This window comes from Sus scrofa, chromosome 14 (assembly GCF_054392235.1).
Source record: "Sus scrofa isolate SSC_HxYL_T2T_F1_AM1 chromosome 14, Sscrofa_HxYL_maternal_Yorkshire_Landrace_v2.0, whole genome shotgun sequence".
Lineage (NCBI taxonomy): Eukaryota > Metazoa > Chordata > Mammalia > Artiodactyla > Suidae > Sus > Sus scrofa.
The window spans coordinates 135,118,676-135,136,113 of record NC_139396.1 but is presented as its reverse complement, the minus strand read 5'-3'; the positions used below and the strand labels follow the sequence as shown (position 1 = coordinate 135,136,113).

Below are 17,438 nucleotides of genomic sequence, written 5' to 3'. Positions count from 1 at the left end.
CTACAACCTACACCACAGCTCACAGCAACATGAGATCCTTAACCCACTGACAGAGGCCAGGGATCAAACCCACATCCTCATGGATGCTAGTCAGGTTTGTTAACCACTGAGCCACATGGGAACTCCAAAAATAGTTTTTTTTAAATAAAAATATTTTATATGCACTAAAATGGAATGAGTATTATAGTTAGTTATAGTTATTTTTAATGAATAAATTAATATTTAAATTTTTTCTCAGTTCTAATTTCAAATACAATAATATCAATAGATATACCCCAAAAAGACAAAACCACTTTGGAGTCTTCAATAATTTTTAAGAGTGCAAAGGAATCCTGGGATCAAATCCAAACTGCCATCATATCTTTCCTCAATTATTGAAATTATCTTTATAGTAGTTAGAGTAATACATCTAAATGCAACTCTGATCAGGTTGAACTTGTATTTAAATACTTTCAACAGCTTACAACTCTTCTTAGCATCAAAGACTAAACTCTTTCAATGACCCACAAATCCTGCTATGATCAAGCTCCCTTAGTCTCCTAGCTCTATTCTCCTTATTCTTAGAAACAGGAGGTTTTTTGTCTCCCTCCCACCACCACCACCACCAGGAGAGTCTTTAAACCCCACCTGTCCTTGGGGGACTTTGTACTAGTCTGTAATGTTCCCCCTTCCTCCCTTTGGCCTAATCCCTACTCCTCCTTCAGATCTTAACTCAAATCCTGATTACTTCCTTACCCCTACCCTCAGATTAGATCAGTTTCCTCTTTTACACATTTTTATGGCTCCCTATACATTTCCTAAATAGAAGTTATCAGTTTGGGAGATTGTACTTTTTGGATTATATACAATTTTTTTTGCTTTTTTTTTTTAGGGCCGCACCCACAGCATATGGAAGCTCCCAGGATAGGGGTCAAGTCAAAGCTGCAGCTGCCAGCCTACACCACAACCATAGCAATGTGGGATCTGAGCCACATCTGTGACCTACACCACAGCTCACAGCAACGCTGGATCCTTAACCCACTAAGCAAGGCCAGGGATCAAATCCGCATCCTCTAGATCCTAGTTGGGTTTGTTAACCACTGAGCCATGAAGGTAACTCCTGGATTATATAGTTTAATCTCTCTCTCTCTCTCATTTCACAAGAGAATATAAATAAAGCAATCACATATATAAAATCATTAACTTAAATTTGCATGTGCCATGAGTATTTTTCTAAGATCAATAGTTCTCATCAGATTCTCAAAGAAGTCCATGACCGTGTACAGAAGAATTAACCTTACTCAAAGAGAGGTCTAACTTTTGTCTTTGGCTACTAGGAGATGGTATCCAGGTCCCTGGAACTTCTTAACTAACAGAACTTTGTTCGCCTGGACCGTTGGTCACTGAACAAATGTGATTCACAATGAAAGCTTTGAGCTACACTTTATCAGTTCCAAGCCTGAGAAGAAATGGAGACTAAAACATTAGTGTGACTTAAAGGAGGGGCTAGAGACTAAAAGTCATCCATGCGGGCAGTCTGTAATTGAGCCCCAATAAAAACCCTGGACATGAAAGGCTTCAGTGAGTTTCCCTAGATGGCAATATCCTGTGCATACTGTTACATTCAGTGGCCAGGAAGCAGTAATGCCATCCATGTTCTGTAGGGAGAGAATTTCTACATTTGGTTCCCTCTAGATTCTGTCCTATATGTCTCTTCTTTTGGCTAATTTTAACCTGTATCTTCTCCCTGTTATAAAACATAAATACAATAACATTCAGTGAGTTCTGCGAATCCTTTCTAATGAATTATCAAACCTGAGGGTAGTGGTGGGGGCTCCTTACAATTGGCATTTGAAATTACGGCAGTCTTAAAGGATTGGTTCTCTCAGACTCTGTAGTCTGGCAAAATTTACTGCAACCCTAAAAAGGTGAAAAAAGAAACCCAGTAGGCTAGACCATGAGTTCCCTGAGAGCCAAAACTTTATCAATATGATATAGAGTGTACATAAATTTTAAAAAAAGATATTTGAAATAAATTGATACTCTCAGGATATCAATATTCTCTAACGATAACAACAGTGATGATGAACATGAAGATGACAAAAACAACAATATTTACTGCATATCCTTACTATACTCTCCGTTTACAAATGAATTCAGAGTGAAAGAACTGGCTCAAGATCATACCACCAGTGATTTAACTAATTTTAAAGCCTAGCCAATTTGCTGTATTGCATCTCATTAAACAAGTGAAGGAAGTTTAATGTAATATTTTGCAAAGAACAAACAAATATCAGGATCATCTCTAAATTAGTATCATTAAAAACAAGTAACTGTTAGCACTGCTCAGGAATGTGGAATAGTAAAGTTCTCTTTTACCTACGACTTAGATATACTTATAACTTGTCTTTGAAATTCTTAATAGACAAGAGCTATGTAAGTTAAAAACAAATTAAAGAAAACTGATTTGTTTTATATTACTATCAAAGGCTAAACACAAATTCCAAATATCTGAGGTGGCTAAATAATACTTCTGTCAAGAAAATCATCTTAAATGTTACCTTAACCTATAAACAATGGGCACTAAGCACTTTCTTATATATCCCTCTACAAGTGTTCCTCTTCCTCTATAGTTTTTTCTCACATCCTGGAACTATCCTAATGGCCTCCAAGAAAGGCTGAAGGGAATTAGAATCTGATGGTCCACACAAAACCAGCTGGACTGTCTCAAGCTGAATGCTGTACTCAAAAGTCATGAAGTCCTTCTCACCGTAAAGCTAGACCTGTTAATCGAGATATAAATAAATACAGTACTTATATATATATAAATTACATACACATACATATATAGGAATTAATACAGTAACCAGGAGACACTCTTAACTGAGCACTTTTTATTTTTAGTAATCATAAGAAAAACATAAGAAGGTGCCCAGAACAACTGGTTGTAATGAACTGAAGAGTATATTAATTGGCTTTATGTAGGTCCAGAGCAAACATTACATGTTGAATGTTATTCATTGAGATAACTTTAAAATTCACTATCATGCTTCTACTAGATACGAAGAAAACCAACAAGTCAAGTTGTGCTATGTCAGTTTTGGCAAACCAATTATGACAATAAAAATGTCTTAAGGGTACATCAGTCTGGATCTACATTAAAAACTGAAGGAGAACTGAGTGATGTGAAATACAGGCCATATGAAGGAGAAAAAGTGAAGGTAAGTAAAGCATGGGAAAGAAGGAGAGACACACTAATGAACAGACACACACACTAATGCCCGCAAATAACCCACAGAGACAGAGAAAGTACCTGGAAAGCTGTGAGTGCGCCAGTCCCTGGGTTATACAGGCATCGCAGCGAAGGCATGCTGTCCGCCAGGCTGGAGCAGCCCAGCCACAGAGACCTGGGCATAGAGCACTGCAGAGAGAGGACAACTATGAGATGGGACAGTATGAGACAGGATGGCACAGATTACAGGAATTTTCAAGGCTTGGCTAAATACAGTATTCTGGTTGCGGCTGGCCTTTATGATACTTACTAGTTCTAATCCCAAAGAGAAACTCAAAAGGAGCACTAGTGTCCAGAAAGCAAGAAGAAAAAAGTTACAGGTCAAAAAATCAAATATTTAATAAAAATTTTTTGTCCTTGCTCTCCTATGAATCTAAAGGACCACTACTTCTTAACCCAATGAATCAATTCTTTTCCCCTATGCACCTCATTTCCCATAAATTCACCACAGGGTGAAATACTGCGTAGACTAAGCAGAAAAAAAGGTAGTTCATGGTGGCATTTCAGTATTAGAAATGGTAAATTAGAATACAAAAACATCACGGGAAAGTTTTTTTTAGAAGGTAGGGAGAAGGAAAAGAAAAAGCATTTTACCCCTACAGCTTTGACAGCAACTAACTCTGCACAGTTTGCAAATGTTTTATGTATCTTGTTAGTCTGCTATTCATTAACCAAAATGCATAGTTACCATAGCAGCTGCCTCTTCATCTTTCCAGATGGATTAAGGAGGGTGGGGGGAATGGAGGGAGGAGGTAAGAAACAATCCAAACAGAAGGGAAAACAACAAAGAAAGAGAGACAGGGACAGAAAAAGAGAACCCAAAAGCCACTGGTACAAAAACCCGCTAAACAAAAAATACATGAGTGTAAATATACATATATTCAGTAGCCCAAAAAAGGGGAGGGGTAGAAAATATGAGTTCTAGTAATACCAATTAAACAGTATTAGTGGCATTGCTGCTGCAGCTTTATAAAATACTCTATCTTTTAGAAGCATTTTTACATTCTTTAGGTTTCCCTAAAAGTATCCCAGGTTGAAGCTCTGTCCATCAAACTTGGGTACTATTTTAGTCTAACAATACTAAAGAACTAAATACCTGATCATAGCACACATAAAAATAATAAAACATATTTTGAAATACAAGAGTCAGTGTATATAATACTAAACTTTAAATTAGAGGTTTTGAAATATTTACTATCATCATGGGGCTTTTTTCCTTCTTAAAACATTCTAGTTGGAGAAATATCAAGGAAACAAAATATGGTCTTCATCGTTCATGCTATCTCTAACTGATAAAAGGACAGTATGCTGCAAAGGACTCCAAAATGTGTTCTTGACGCCTTCTTTCAGATCATTATTTTCTTATTTTTTAGTTCAGATGATTGATGTCTGGGAGAAATCAAGTCTTTATCCATGATCATGAATTAGAAACTAGAAAAGTGGAGTTCCCATTGTGGCTCAGCGGTAATGAACTCTGCTAGTATCCATGAGGATGTGGATTCGGTCCCTGGCCTTGCTCAGTGGGTTGAGGATCCTGGCTTGCCATGAGCTGTGGTATAGGTCACAGATGCGACTGGGTTCCCGAGTTGCTGTGGTATAGGCCAGCAGCTGCAGCTCAGATTTGGCCCCTAGCATGGGAACTTCCACATGCCCCAGATGCGGCCCTAAAAAAGTAGAAAAGTAGGAATGAGAATCCTGGCCTATTACTTCTTAGTTTAGAACTCTTCCTCCTGGAGTTTCCGTCGTGGCTCAGTGTCTTTGAAAAACTTATGGTTTCCAAATGAGACAGGTTGGGGGGGGGATGTGTTGGGGGTTTACGATGGAAATGCTATAAAATTGGCTTGTGATGATCGTTGTACAACTATAAATGTAATAAAATTCATTCAGTAATTAGAAAAAAAAAAAAGAAAGAAAGAAAACAGTAGAATGGAATAGGTACTAGAGGATAGCCTGTCACTTCTCTGCCTTCCCTTCAGAAGAGGTAGATGGGTCAAACTTTCAGCCATACTAAAGCCACCCTGCATGATCTCCATTTTTTTAATTAAAATATACATATTTATTTATATTTATGAAAGCTTTCTGATGTTTTTGAATGTTGTGTATCCTTCATTTATTAGATTCTATATTATTTTTGCCATATGTACTTCATTATTATCTCACTTTCTTTTCTATTACTCACTCTAATGACCTTCCTCATTCAATTATCCCTATCCTCTAATCAAAACTACTAAAAAGTAGAAGTTTGAAAGGGCTTACCCCATCCCCTTAAACTGAAATTCCAAAATAAAATTATAATCAATAGCAAGCTACATACATACACCCAGGAAAGCCACTAGATATACTGGTGTGATTTCTAAAACAGCATTAAATTGCAAACACCACACAGAGGATGCATTTCCGATTATTACAAGACAATTGGTATGGGTATGAAAACTGCACTTGAATATAGTCTGATCTGCACATTACCATAAGATTTTATATATTATAGCTCAATTTAAAAACCAATTTTCAAATTGGTTTGTATTATAACAATTAATCTTACCCACTGGTAAATGCCACTTAAAAACATTGAGAAAAAAATATAATTACAAAATTAATGGAATAGGCTATAACTTCTAACTCTACCTCTTTCCCGTCTATCTTCACATTTAGCAGCATTTTCTAAATGAAGGAAGAAATCAAAGAAAATTTAGGCAATAAGTAACAGAGTGGAAAGGAGTGCCATTTTGGTTACTACTATTATGTATTCTAGATATCTCAGGGCCATCCTGAATGGTCAGTTTCTGACAAACATTATGACTTTCTTTGTCCTTCAAATTTTTAAATAATTCCCTTTAAAATTCCCCAAAAGTACATACGATTTTCTACTTAAAGTTTAGGCTGTAAAAGTTTAATTCTCTTTGCAAATTATACTTAAATTCCTAAAGTTTTCTTTCCACACTTAAAAAAATCTTTTAGTTAAAAAAGCAGATTCTTAAAAAGAATTTTTTAGTTTAAAAAAAAAAAGCAAATTCTGGGAGTTTTCGTTGTGGCTAAGGGGAAACGAACCCAACTAGTATCTATTAGGCTGTAGATTCAATCCCTGGCCTCAAACAGTGGATTAAGTATCCAACATTTCTGTGGTGCAGGCAGGAAGTTGCAGCTCCAATTAGATCCTTAGCCTGGGAACCTCCATATGCCACACTTGAGGCCCTAAAAAAAAAAATTTTTTTTAATTAAAAAAAAAAAGCAGATTCCAAACTAAGCTGCAATCCAGCAACTACAGTCTCACATTTAAATATTTCACTTCTGGAGTTCCCATCATGGCACAGCTGAAACAAATCTGACTAGGAACCATTAGGTTGCAGGTTCGATCCCTGGCCTGGCTCAGTGGGTTGAGGATCCGGCATTGCCGTGACCTGTTGCTGTGAGCTGTGGTGTAGGTCACAGACTCAGTTCAGATCTGGCGTGGCTGTGGCATAGGCTGGCAGCTATAGCTTTGATTAGACCCCTAGCCCCAGCACCTCCGTATGCCACGGGTGTGGCCCTAAAAAGCAAAAAAAAAATATATATATATAAATATAAAAAATATAAAATATTTTTATATTTATATATTAAAATATATAAATATAAAATATATAAAATATAAAATAAAAAATAAAAATATTTTAAAATAAAAATATAAAAAATATAAATATATATATATATTTCACATCTTTTAACTGCTAAAGAACTTATGAATGACCTATTCCTTAAGTGTTTCTTCTATGGCAATCTCAAAAACTAAAACAAAGTTTGGCTCATGGCACATATTTGTTTCTTCAGCTCACTTACTATTACCCTACTCCAATTGACTCTCCTCTGCAAAATCAAAGAAAGTTGAAGAGTACAATAATTCACTTCAACTAAAGTTTGTTACTCAATTGAATGAGTTTACTAGCTTTCAAAAAGCATTTTTTTAAATGCCCGAAACATGTTTTCTACTACTTTAAAGAATCAGAGATTGAAATGTTGCAGCAAGGAGCCTGCAATGCTTTAAGGAGAATCTAATGCCCATTAGGTTCAACTGCACAAATTCATTTTCACAGAGAACACTGAAAATCTAGACTCCTCCCCCTCTTTGGCTGCCTGAAGAAAGCCACAGTTCCTCTTCACTGATAGAGGGCCCTGCAGGCAAAGGGCTGGCCTTGGCATTTACTATATGAAAGCTAAATGACAAAATCTCCTAAACTCAGGTCCCTGCTGGTCAACTTCTAGGAGTAATAGAAGCTATAATAATCAACAATAAAAAGATTGCTGCACTGAGAGTTTATGTATCCTTAAGCCATGGAATAGAAGAATTCCCCTTTCACTACTATATCAGCTAAAAAATTCAAGCCAAGAGAATTCTAGTATTCCATAGGCCATGTAATACATTCAGAGTCTACCTATACAAAGTCAATGTCTGCCCCTTATGAATTCCAATTTAGTTCACTCACTTCAAAAATCAAACTACCAACTGTCACATAGGATAGAATCATATCAGCCTATCCTTATCGCACAAAGGTTTTGGTAAAGTTAAAACAAGAAATCTAAAAACTTCAAGTGCAAAAGAAAAAAATGTAAAGTGCCATCATTACCAAGAACAGCCTTCCATGAACGCTACATGTATTTCAAAATATTCTGGGAAGCCATTATGAACTGCAGAACATGGAATTAATAAATTCATCCATTGTAGTTCCCATTGTGGCTTAGCAGTTAGTAACCAACCAGTAACCACGAAAATGCGGGTTCAGTCCCTGGCCTCACTCAGTGGGTTAAGGATCTGGCATTACCGTGAGCTGTGGTATAGATCACAGATGCAACTCAGATCTGGCATTGCTGTGGCTGCGGTGTAGGCAGGCAGCTGCAGCTCGGTTTCGATCCCTAGCCTGGCAACCTTCACATATTCCCTTATAAACAAAAAGTAATAATAATAAATAAATTCATCTATTAATTAAATATTTGTTACAAGAACGGACACAGGTGGAGTACAAGGAGAGGAGAATCAAAATTTGTCTGGCATAAATTGTTTGCCAGACATTGTGCTAGATCCTTAAAACAATATTTTGTTTAATCATAACAACTCTGTCAAAGAATTATTAGTATTTTCATTTTAACAGGAGAGTAAACTCACATTCAGAGAAGTTACAGTGACTAAATGTCAGTGGCAGAAATAAGACTAAAATGTGTCTCCCCAAATGACATATTCAACACTACAAACACTGCTCAAGAAGTTTACACTCTATTTTAGGAAGATAAATTAACTAACACAAATAGTAACTACAGGGAAAAACAGAATAATGTACTAAACTATACTAGACAATAGCTGCTACATAAGTTTAAAATTTCTTATTTTTAGAAAGGTTTAGATGTTATGAATATAAAGCTTACAGTATATATAGAGACAAATTTCTAGCTAAGTGATATATGTATATGTATATACATAGACACACAAACATACCTCTTGACTCTATCAACTGAGAGCACAGTAACACCTTAATAGCAATAAGTATATTTAATGATTCTTAATATCACTTTCCACTAAAGGGAACCAGAGCTCCTTAGAACAATGGCTGACTCCAGGACTTGGGCAGGAGAAGTTTAAGAGGAGCTTAGAATATCTTCTTATAGAACACAAAGAATGATGGAGATATGCATGATGACATAGAGGCCAGTGTAAAAGTCTCCCACAGGCTAATATTGGGACAAACTGAACATCAGAATAAACAATGATGATAATGGATTGTAATGCTGGCAGGCAAACTCTACATGCCCCCCAATGATCCCCACCCCTCATATTTTCATAATCCTTGTAAGCAATCTGTCCCCTTGAATATGGGACAGCCTAATACCTTGCCTCTAGGTTATATAAGATTGTAACTCCCATCTTGCCAATAGACTCCATTGCCTTTTGGCTTTCATGCTTTGACAAAGCAAGTAGTCATACTGGAGAGGTTCACAGGGCAAGGAACTGAGGGTGGAATTCAGTCTCCAGTAACCCTTGAGGAAAGGAATTCTGCCAAAAAGCATGTAAACTTGAAGTGGGTCTTTTCCTAATCAAGGCTTCCAACGAGACCTCAGCCGGGGCCAACACCTTGACTGTTATATTGAAGTAGATAATCCAGGTCAGGCACGCCCAGACTCCTGCTCCAAAGAAACTATGTGATAATAAAATGTGTATTGTGTGTTATTATAAACTGCTAAATTTGTGATAATTTGGTATGCCGCAAAAACTACCAATAAGCTAATGAATAAAACAGAAATCCATGACTCCACTAGTGACATAAAGAACAAACTTGGGAGTTCCCACTGTGGTGCAACAGGATTGGCAATGTCTCTGCAGTGCCTCCAGGATGCAGATTCAAGTCCTAGCCTGGTACAGTGGGTTAAAGGATCCAGCACTGCTGCAGCTGTGACATAGGATACAACTAGAGCTCAGATCTGATCCCTGACCCAGGAACTCCATATGCTGCAGGACAGCCAAAAATGGAGGAAAAAAAGAATAAACTGAAGAGAATGAGGAGGAAAATGATAACTGAATATTCGCAAGATATCTCCCCACACAGTTATTTCAAAGAGGAAAATAATAACCTTATAGTGGAAAAATCTGGCTTTTATCTTAATCAAGTGATCAGCATTAATGTCACCAATAATAAAACAAATTAAACCCTTTGTGGTACACTGGTTAAGGATCTGGTATTGTCTCTGAGGCAGTGCGGGTTCAATCCCCAGCCAGGCATAGTGGTTAAGGATCTGGCATTGTCGAAGCTGTGGCACAGGCTGCAATTTGGGTTTGAATTCCTGACCCAGGAACTTTCATGAGCCGTGGGTGTGGCCAAAAAAAAAAAGTCATGTGTCACCTAATAGACTGCATGAAGAAAAACACAGCATGAGAGTTCCCATCTCAGCTCAGTGGAAACAAATCCAACTAGGAACCATGAGGTTGCAGGTTTGACCCCTGGCCTCACTCAGTGGCTTAAGGATCCAGTGTTGCTGTAACCTGTGGTGTAGGTTGTAGCACTGCTAGGATCTGGTGTTGCTGTGGCTGTGGTGTAGGCCGGCGGCTACAGCTCCAATTCAACCCCTAGCCTGGGAACCTCCACATGCTGCGGGTATGGCCCTAAACAGCAAAAAAAAGAAAAAAGAAAGAAAAGAAAGAAAAAAGAAAAACATGGTATCATTTCTGTGATATTTCTGCCAAGGATATACATTCTAATATATAATCATAAGAAAACATCAGAAAAACCCAAACTGAAAAACAGTCTACAAAATAACTAACCTGTAATCCTCAAAATTGTCAATGTTATGAAAGTCAAGGAAAGACTAAAGAACTGTTCCATACTGAAAGAGACTAAAGAGACATGATGACTAAATGCAACATGTGATTCTGGACTAGATCCTTTTGCTTTAAAAAGACATTAATTGGGATTGCTAGAAAAACTTGAATGGATTCTGTGGATTAGTTGGTAGTCATGTATCAATATTAATCTCCTTATTTTGATTGTTGTTATTGAGCTCCGTAGGAGAATGTTCTTGTTTATAGGAAACACATGAAAGAATTCAGGAGTGGAAGTTCCATTATGGTGCAGCAGGTTAAGGATCTGGCGCTGCTGAATTTGCGGCACAGGCCAAAACTGCCGTGCAGGTTTGACCCCTGGCCCAGGAACTTCCGCATGCCACAGGTGCACTCAAAAAAAAAAAAAAAAAAAAAAAGGGATTCAGCAGTAATTAAACATCATGTCAGTACCTTATTCTCAAATGACCTATGGAAAAAATGTAATTTACATCTTTTTTCTTTTTTTTTTTTTTTTTGTCTATTTACTATTTCTTGGGCCGCTCCCGTGGCATATGGAGGTTCCCAGGCTAGGGGTCGAATCGGAGCTGTAGCCACTGGCCTACGCCAGAGCCACAGCAACGAGGGATCCGAGCCGCATCTGTGACCCACACCACAGCTCACGGTAACGCCGGATCGTCAACCCACTGAGCAAGGGCAGGGATTGAACCCGCAACCTCATGGTTCCTAGTCGGATTCGTTAACCACTGCACCATGACGGGAACTCCATACATCTTTTTTTCTTTTTATGGCCGCACTTTCGGCATATGGGAGTTCCTGGGCTAGGGATCTAATTGGATCTGCAGCTGGGGCCTACACCACAGCAACACCAGATCCAGGCTGCATCTGCAACCTATGCCTCAGCTTGCAGCAACACCAGATCTTTAATTCACTGAGCAAGCCCAGGGATTGAACCCTTTAATGTAAAGTTTTTTGCCTTTAATGTGAAGTTTTCTCCTAGGACATCTTCATCTTTTTTTGTCACAACCACTTTCCTCATTTGTATTAATAGGTTCACTTTCACCACATTCCTCTGGCTACATAACTAGGGTCTATCCAGTGGTGTCAATATCAACACTTCCATGGTCAGCTATTTCTTCTATGACTCCATTTACCTTCAACTCAAATTTCAACTGTTTTATCATTTTTGTTATTTGTTTCATCTTGCTGACCAACTGCCTCTTCATTTTCCATTTTTGTAAACTATCATGTGGACTTAACTTCTGGAGAGAAGGAAACAACACAACTACACACCGTGCAGTATGTATGGGACTAATCACCAACAGACTGAAAGATGTGGCTGATTATGATGTGCACCTGTTTTCCACATAGCAATCCATGGCCCAGAGAGCTAGCAAAGAAGTCTATACCATACAAAAATTATAGTTAATATACTATGACAACTGGAATTTGAACTATGCTTTGGAAGACAGGTGTTATTTAATGAAACTGTAGTAATTCAAATCTGTGCATATCAGAACTATGAAAGTGAGGACTTCCAGTACATTAAATTTAAATAAAAGAGAAACTAAGTAAAAGAACACTGGACTTCAGCTTTACTGTAAGGAAGAAGCTGACATCAAACTTACCCTTGCATCACAGACAAAAAAAAAAAAAAAAAAAAGAATTGGAAAAAATATGTAAAACAAATATTTGAAAACACTGGACAGTAGACAGTATCAGACTATAATCCCTCAAAGACAGGAAATAAATGAAGTGACCATTAAAACTGTCCCAATTTTTTCTGCTTTTTTTAGTTTTGGTTTTGGTTTTTGGGGTTTTTTTTTTGTTGTTGTTGTTGTTGTTTTGCTTTTTAGGGCCATAGGAGCAGCATATCAAATTTCCCAGGCTAGGGGTCAAACTGGAGCTACAGCCACCGGCCTATGCCACAGTCACAGCAATGCAGGATCTGAACGGCATCTGCGACCTACATCACAGCTCTCAGCTACAGGCTGGCAACTACAGCTTGGATTAGACCCCTAGCCTGGGAACCTCCATATGCCGTGGGTGTGGTCCTAAAAAGACAATAAAATAAAATAAATAAAATAAAATAAAATATACTGGGTTAAATAAAAAGCATTACGAAAATTTCAATGGTTTCTTTTGACTTTTTTGATGTGGCCGTAAGAAAAATTTAAATTACATACTTGGTTAGGATCTGTGGCTAACATATTTCTATCAGATAAAGCAAGTCCAAGCACTAAAGGACAAATTGTTAAGACTGAGTCAAAAAAAGACACAACTATACATTAATGCATATAGGTAAACTAAAAGCTTGAAAATGGTATCATAAAAGATGATCATAAGAAAGCTGAAACGCTATATATTAACATGAAAATATACTTCTGAATAGGGAATATTAACGCAGGTAAACTTGAAAGTGAATGTACTGGTAACAAAATTCTTTCTTTTTTTTTTTTTTTTTTTTGGTCTTTTCTAGGGCCACACCCTCAGCATGTGGAGGCTCCCAGGCTAGGGGTCTAATGGGAGCTGTAGCCGCCAGCCTATACCACAGCCATAGCAACTCGGGGTCTTTGACCTATATCACAGCTCACAGCAATGCTGGATCCTTAACCCACTGAGCAAGGCCAGGGATCAAACCCACAACCTCGTGGTTCCTAGTCGGATTCGTTAACCACTGAGCCACAATGGAAACTCCAAGAATTTCAAAATTTAATAAGGAAAATACACAGAACTAAAGAGAGAACACACAAATCTATTCTCAGCACCCTCTCCTTCAGCTACTTGATAGAATAAGCAAAAAAGAATTTGAAGAACCCATTAATGAACCTGACCTAAGGACTTATTTGGAACACTATACCCAAGAACTGCAACTGTTTAAGCACATTTGCTACACTTACCAAACAGCGCTTAGGGGCCATGAAGCAAGTATCAACAAATTTCAAAGGACTGAACTTGCAAAAACCATGTCATTCAATTAGCTATCAATGAATACTAAAAAGAAACTAGAAAGGGTTCTGGTTCCAGGTAAAATGGAAAAAGCAGACACTCTCCTATCTCCCACTAAATGTAACTACTAAAAATGGACAGAATGGTACTAAGGACTCTGAAAAGTGAATAGCAGCAGGCAGATTGTGGAAGACAACTTCAACAAGCACTGAACCCACCGATGAATTTATCTTTCTAAAATTTTATTCTTCTATGGAGTTCCCATCATGGCTCAGTGGTTAACGAATCTGACTAGCATCCAGGAGGATGCAGGTTCGATGCCAGGCCTTGCTCAGTGGGTTATGGATCCGGCATTGCCCTGAGCTGTGGTGTAGGTTGCAGACACGGCTCGGATCCCACGTTGCCATGGCTGTGGTATAGGCCAGCAGCTGCAGCTCTGATCTGACCCCTAGCCTGGAAACCTCCACATGCTGTGGCTGTGGCCCTAAAAAGCATAAAAAAAAAAAAAAAAAAAAAAAAAAAAAAAAAAAAATTATTCTTCTAGTATCCACCAGCCTAGACTACAGCCCGAAACAAAAAAAGATCCAGGAGAAGCCTTCTAGTACTGGCCCAAAGAGTGTAGAAAGGGTATCCAAACACTCAGAAAGAAACGTAGAAATCTTCCATTTTTCTTTAAAGTTCTCTCCGAGAGTCCCATGATGAAAGCCACAACAGAAGCAGAGCCCTGTGTGAGCCTAAAGCTCTGAATTTTAAGGAAGCTGTTTTGATCAGAGGAACTATGATCCTAAAACACTGAAAATAAAACTCATTGCTTACTGCTTCCTCCCCCCCCCCACCCCCATCATCTCATCACTTAGCCTCATTTGCAATAACACAGTAAGGTAGAGCAGGTTAAATAAAGCCCCAGCTTTCTGGCAGGAGGACTGAAAAAGGGAATACTAGGGAACTAGATAGTACCAGGGAGATCATACAGAGAGGGCAGCTCAGAAAAGTAAGCCCATAAAGTGCTTTATGAACTCCTGGGCTCACCTGCAAGCTTCATATATGTGGGAATGACCCCGAATAGCAAGCCATAGACTTTAAGAACTGAACTACCAGACAGACTACCATCCAGATCCCAGAATGGCCACATGGAACAGATTCAACAGCAATGCAAAAGCTTTAAGCTAAAACCACAACCCCACAAATGGCTATTTGAAATTGTAGGATGAACTCAACTGGGTTGGGAGCCTGATAAAACAAAAAATATCAACATTTTCAAAAGGATTTCAATAAATTCAGTCTTATAACATTAAAAATGTCCAGGATACAACCTCCAAATTACGTGGCATACAAAAAAAGAGTGAAGTGGGGTTTCAATGCACATCAACAGATCCCAATACTAAACTGACACAGATGTTGAATTACCTTCAGAAACAAACACTTTAAAGTAACTAGTATAACAGTGTTTGAATAACTCAGGGCAAATACTCTTGAAAGAAATGGAAAGACAGAAAATCTCAGCAAAGAAATAACAGGTATAACAAAGAACCAAAATATGAACCGAAAATAACTGAAATTTTAAAATTCACTGGATAGACTGAGTAGCAGAATGGAGACTACAGACCAATATTCCTCATGAACATAAAGGCAAAAATCCTAAGCAAAATTACAAGCCAATAAAATCCAGCAACATATAACAAAGGATTATACACCATGACCAAACAGAATTTATCCCAGGAATGCAAGGTAGCTGCCTTGAGCCCTAAAGGTGTTCCAATGCCTGGCTCTAATGTTTCTGTGGTGCCTGCCTGCACATTTTCCCCTTTAGTTCCATGAGCTATGTCTGCTTACAATTTTTTTGGCCAGGCATGCATGCACAAGTTCCTGGGCCAGGGATTGAACCTGAGCCATAGCAGTGACACTGCTGAATCTTTTAAGTACTAGACCACCAGGGAACTCCCTTCCATGAGCTATCTCTATACCCTCATAATATGTTCTCCTTCCTGCCTAAGGCGGTGGGGGAGGGGGGGAATGAGACAACCTGTTACTTGAAACCAAAACTACCTGATGAAGACCATATATATAATTTTTTTCTTTTCTTTTTTTTTTTTTTTTCTTTTTGCTTTTTAGGGCCGCATCTGTAGCACATGGAGGTTCTCAGCTAGGGGTCGAATTGGAGCTGCGGCTGCTGGCCTACACCACAATCACAACAACTTGGGACCCCAGCCGCATCTGTGACCTATACCATACCTCACAGCAAAGCCGAATCCTTAACCCACTGAGTGAGGCCAGGGATAAAACCCGCAACCTCATGGTTCCTAGCCAGATTCATTTCCACTAGGCCATAATGGGAACTCCCCAAAATATAATTCTAAAATGAGTATTATCTCCAGAGTAGAAATCAGGGGAAGCAACACTTATTCCAAAAATGCTTTCAATGCTCAAAAAAAAAAAAAAAAGAAAAAAGAAAAAAAAAATTTTTAAGCCTTCCAAAATGAAAATGGCTTAACACTACGAAAAGTAAATGAATCCCTGCCTTAAAGATTATAATCTAGTAGAAAATTTAGATTTAAAGGCTTAGCCATCTTTAAACATTTATAACATTTATAAACAATGAAAAACACTAGATAAATTAGAATTTAAATGTAAAATATTACTAGTTTGTTATCATTTTTTGTTAGCCCATATAAACTCACACTATTCTTCTTTGTATGCCTAGTCCACTGTTGTACACATAGTAGAAGTATTCAAGAAATCCCTGGGAGTTCCTTACTGGACCAGTGCTTTCACTGCCACAGCCCAGGTTCAATCCCTGGTCTGGGAACTGAAATACCAGATCAAGTCACTGCATGTGGCAACAGAGAAAAAAAAAAGAAAGAAAGAAAAGAAAAACGAAATCCCTGGGGGATTTCTCTCATTGTAGCTCAGGATCCAGCTGTGCCGTGAGGGGTAGGTCACAGCTCAGATGCTGTGTTGCTGTGACTGCTGTGTAGGCCAGCAGCTACAACTCCGATTCAGCTCCTAACCTGGGAACCTCCATATGCCGTGGGTGTGGCCCTAAAAAAAAGAAAAAAAGAAATCCCTGAGGAAGTGAACTGTTGAATTATCATAACTGAGAATATGTGTGACACTAATCCAGGAGGAGTTAAGACACTAATCCAGAACACGGTGCAGGCTTGTCCTCAAACCAATTGTAAAATCTTGAGCAATTCACTTAATTTCCATGCTTCTTCACTGGTAAAATAGAGTTGATTAAAATATATCTAACAAAGTACCTATGGTCAACTAACCTATGACAAAGACGGCAAGAACCTACAGTAGAAGAAAGATAGTCTCTTCAATAAATAGTGCTGGAGGAGTTTCAGTCATGGCCCAGTGGAAACAAATCTGACTAGCATCCATGAGGACACAGGTTCAATCCCTGGCCTTATTTAGTGGCATAGGCCAGCAGCTACAGCTCCGATTGGACCCCTAGCCTGGGAACCTCCATATGCTGGGTACAGCCCTAAAAATAAATAAATAGTGCTGGGCAAACTGGAAAGCTACATGTAAAAGAATGAAATTAGAACACTTCCTTGTGCTCCCATTGTGGCGCAGCAGAAACGAATCCGACTAGGAACCATGAGGTTGTGGATTCGATCCCTGGCCTCGTTCAATTGGTTAAGGATCTGACGTTGCTGTGAGCTGTGGTGTAGGCCGGCAGCAACAGCTCCACAAATAAACCAATGGGACCTAATTAAACTCAAAAGCTTTTGCACAGCAAAGGAAACCATTTAAAAAAATGAAAAGACAACCCACAGAATGGGAGAAAATCTTTGCAAACAATGCAACAGATAAGAGCCTAATCTCCAAAATATACAAATAACTCAAACAACTCAACAACAAAAAAACAAACAACCCAATTGAAAAATGAGCAGAAGGCCCAAATAGACACTTCTCCAA

At 38.4% G+C, this 17,438-nt stretch overlaps 1 protein-coding gene across 24 annotated transcripts in view; it reads right to left on the bottom strand.

Annotated features, from left to right (window-relative positions):
- BTRC (beta-transducin repeat containing E3 ubiquitin protein ligase) overlaps window positions 1–17,438 on the bottom strand; it is a 188,940-nt gene that overhangs the window by 131,821 nt on the left and 39,681 nt on the right. For 15 of the 24 annotated variants that reach the window (XM_021072709.2, XM_084995221.1, XM_084995234.1 and 12 more), the window contains exon 2: window positions 3,293–3,400. The exons of the other annotated variants lie outside the window; for them this stretch is intronic. In XM_021072709.2, coding sequence (XP_020928368.1) covers window positions 3,293–3,394 — 102 coding nt within the window. In that variant the 5' untranslated portion in view covers window positions 3,395–3,400. The remainder of the gene's footprint in view (window positions 1–3,292; window positions 3,401–17,438) is intronic. 24 annotated transcript variants of the gene reach the window in all.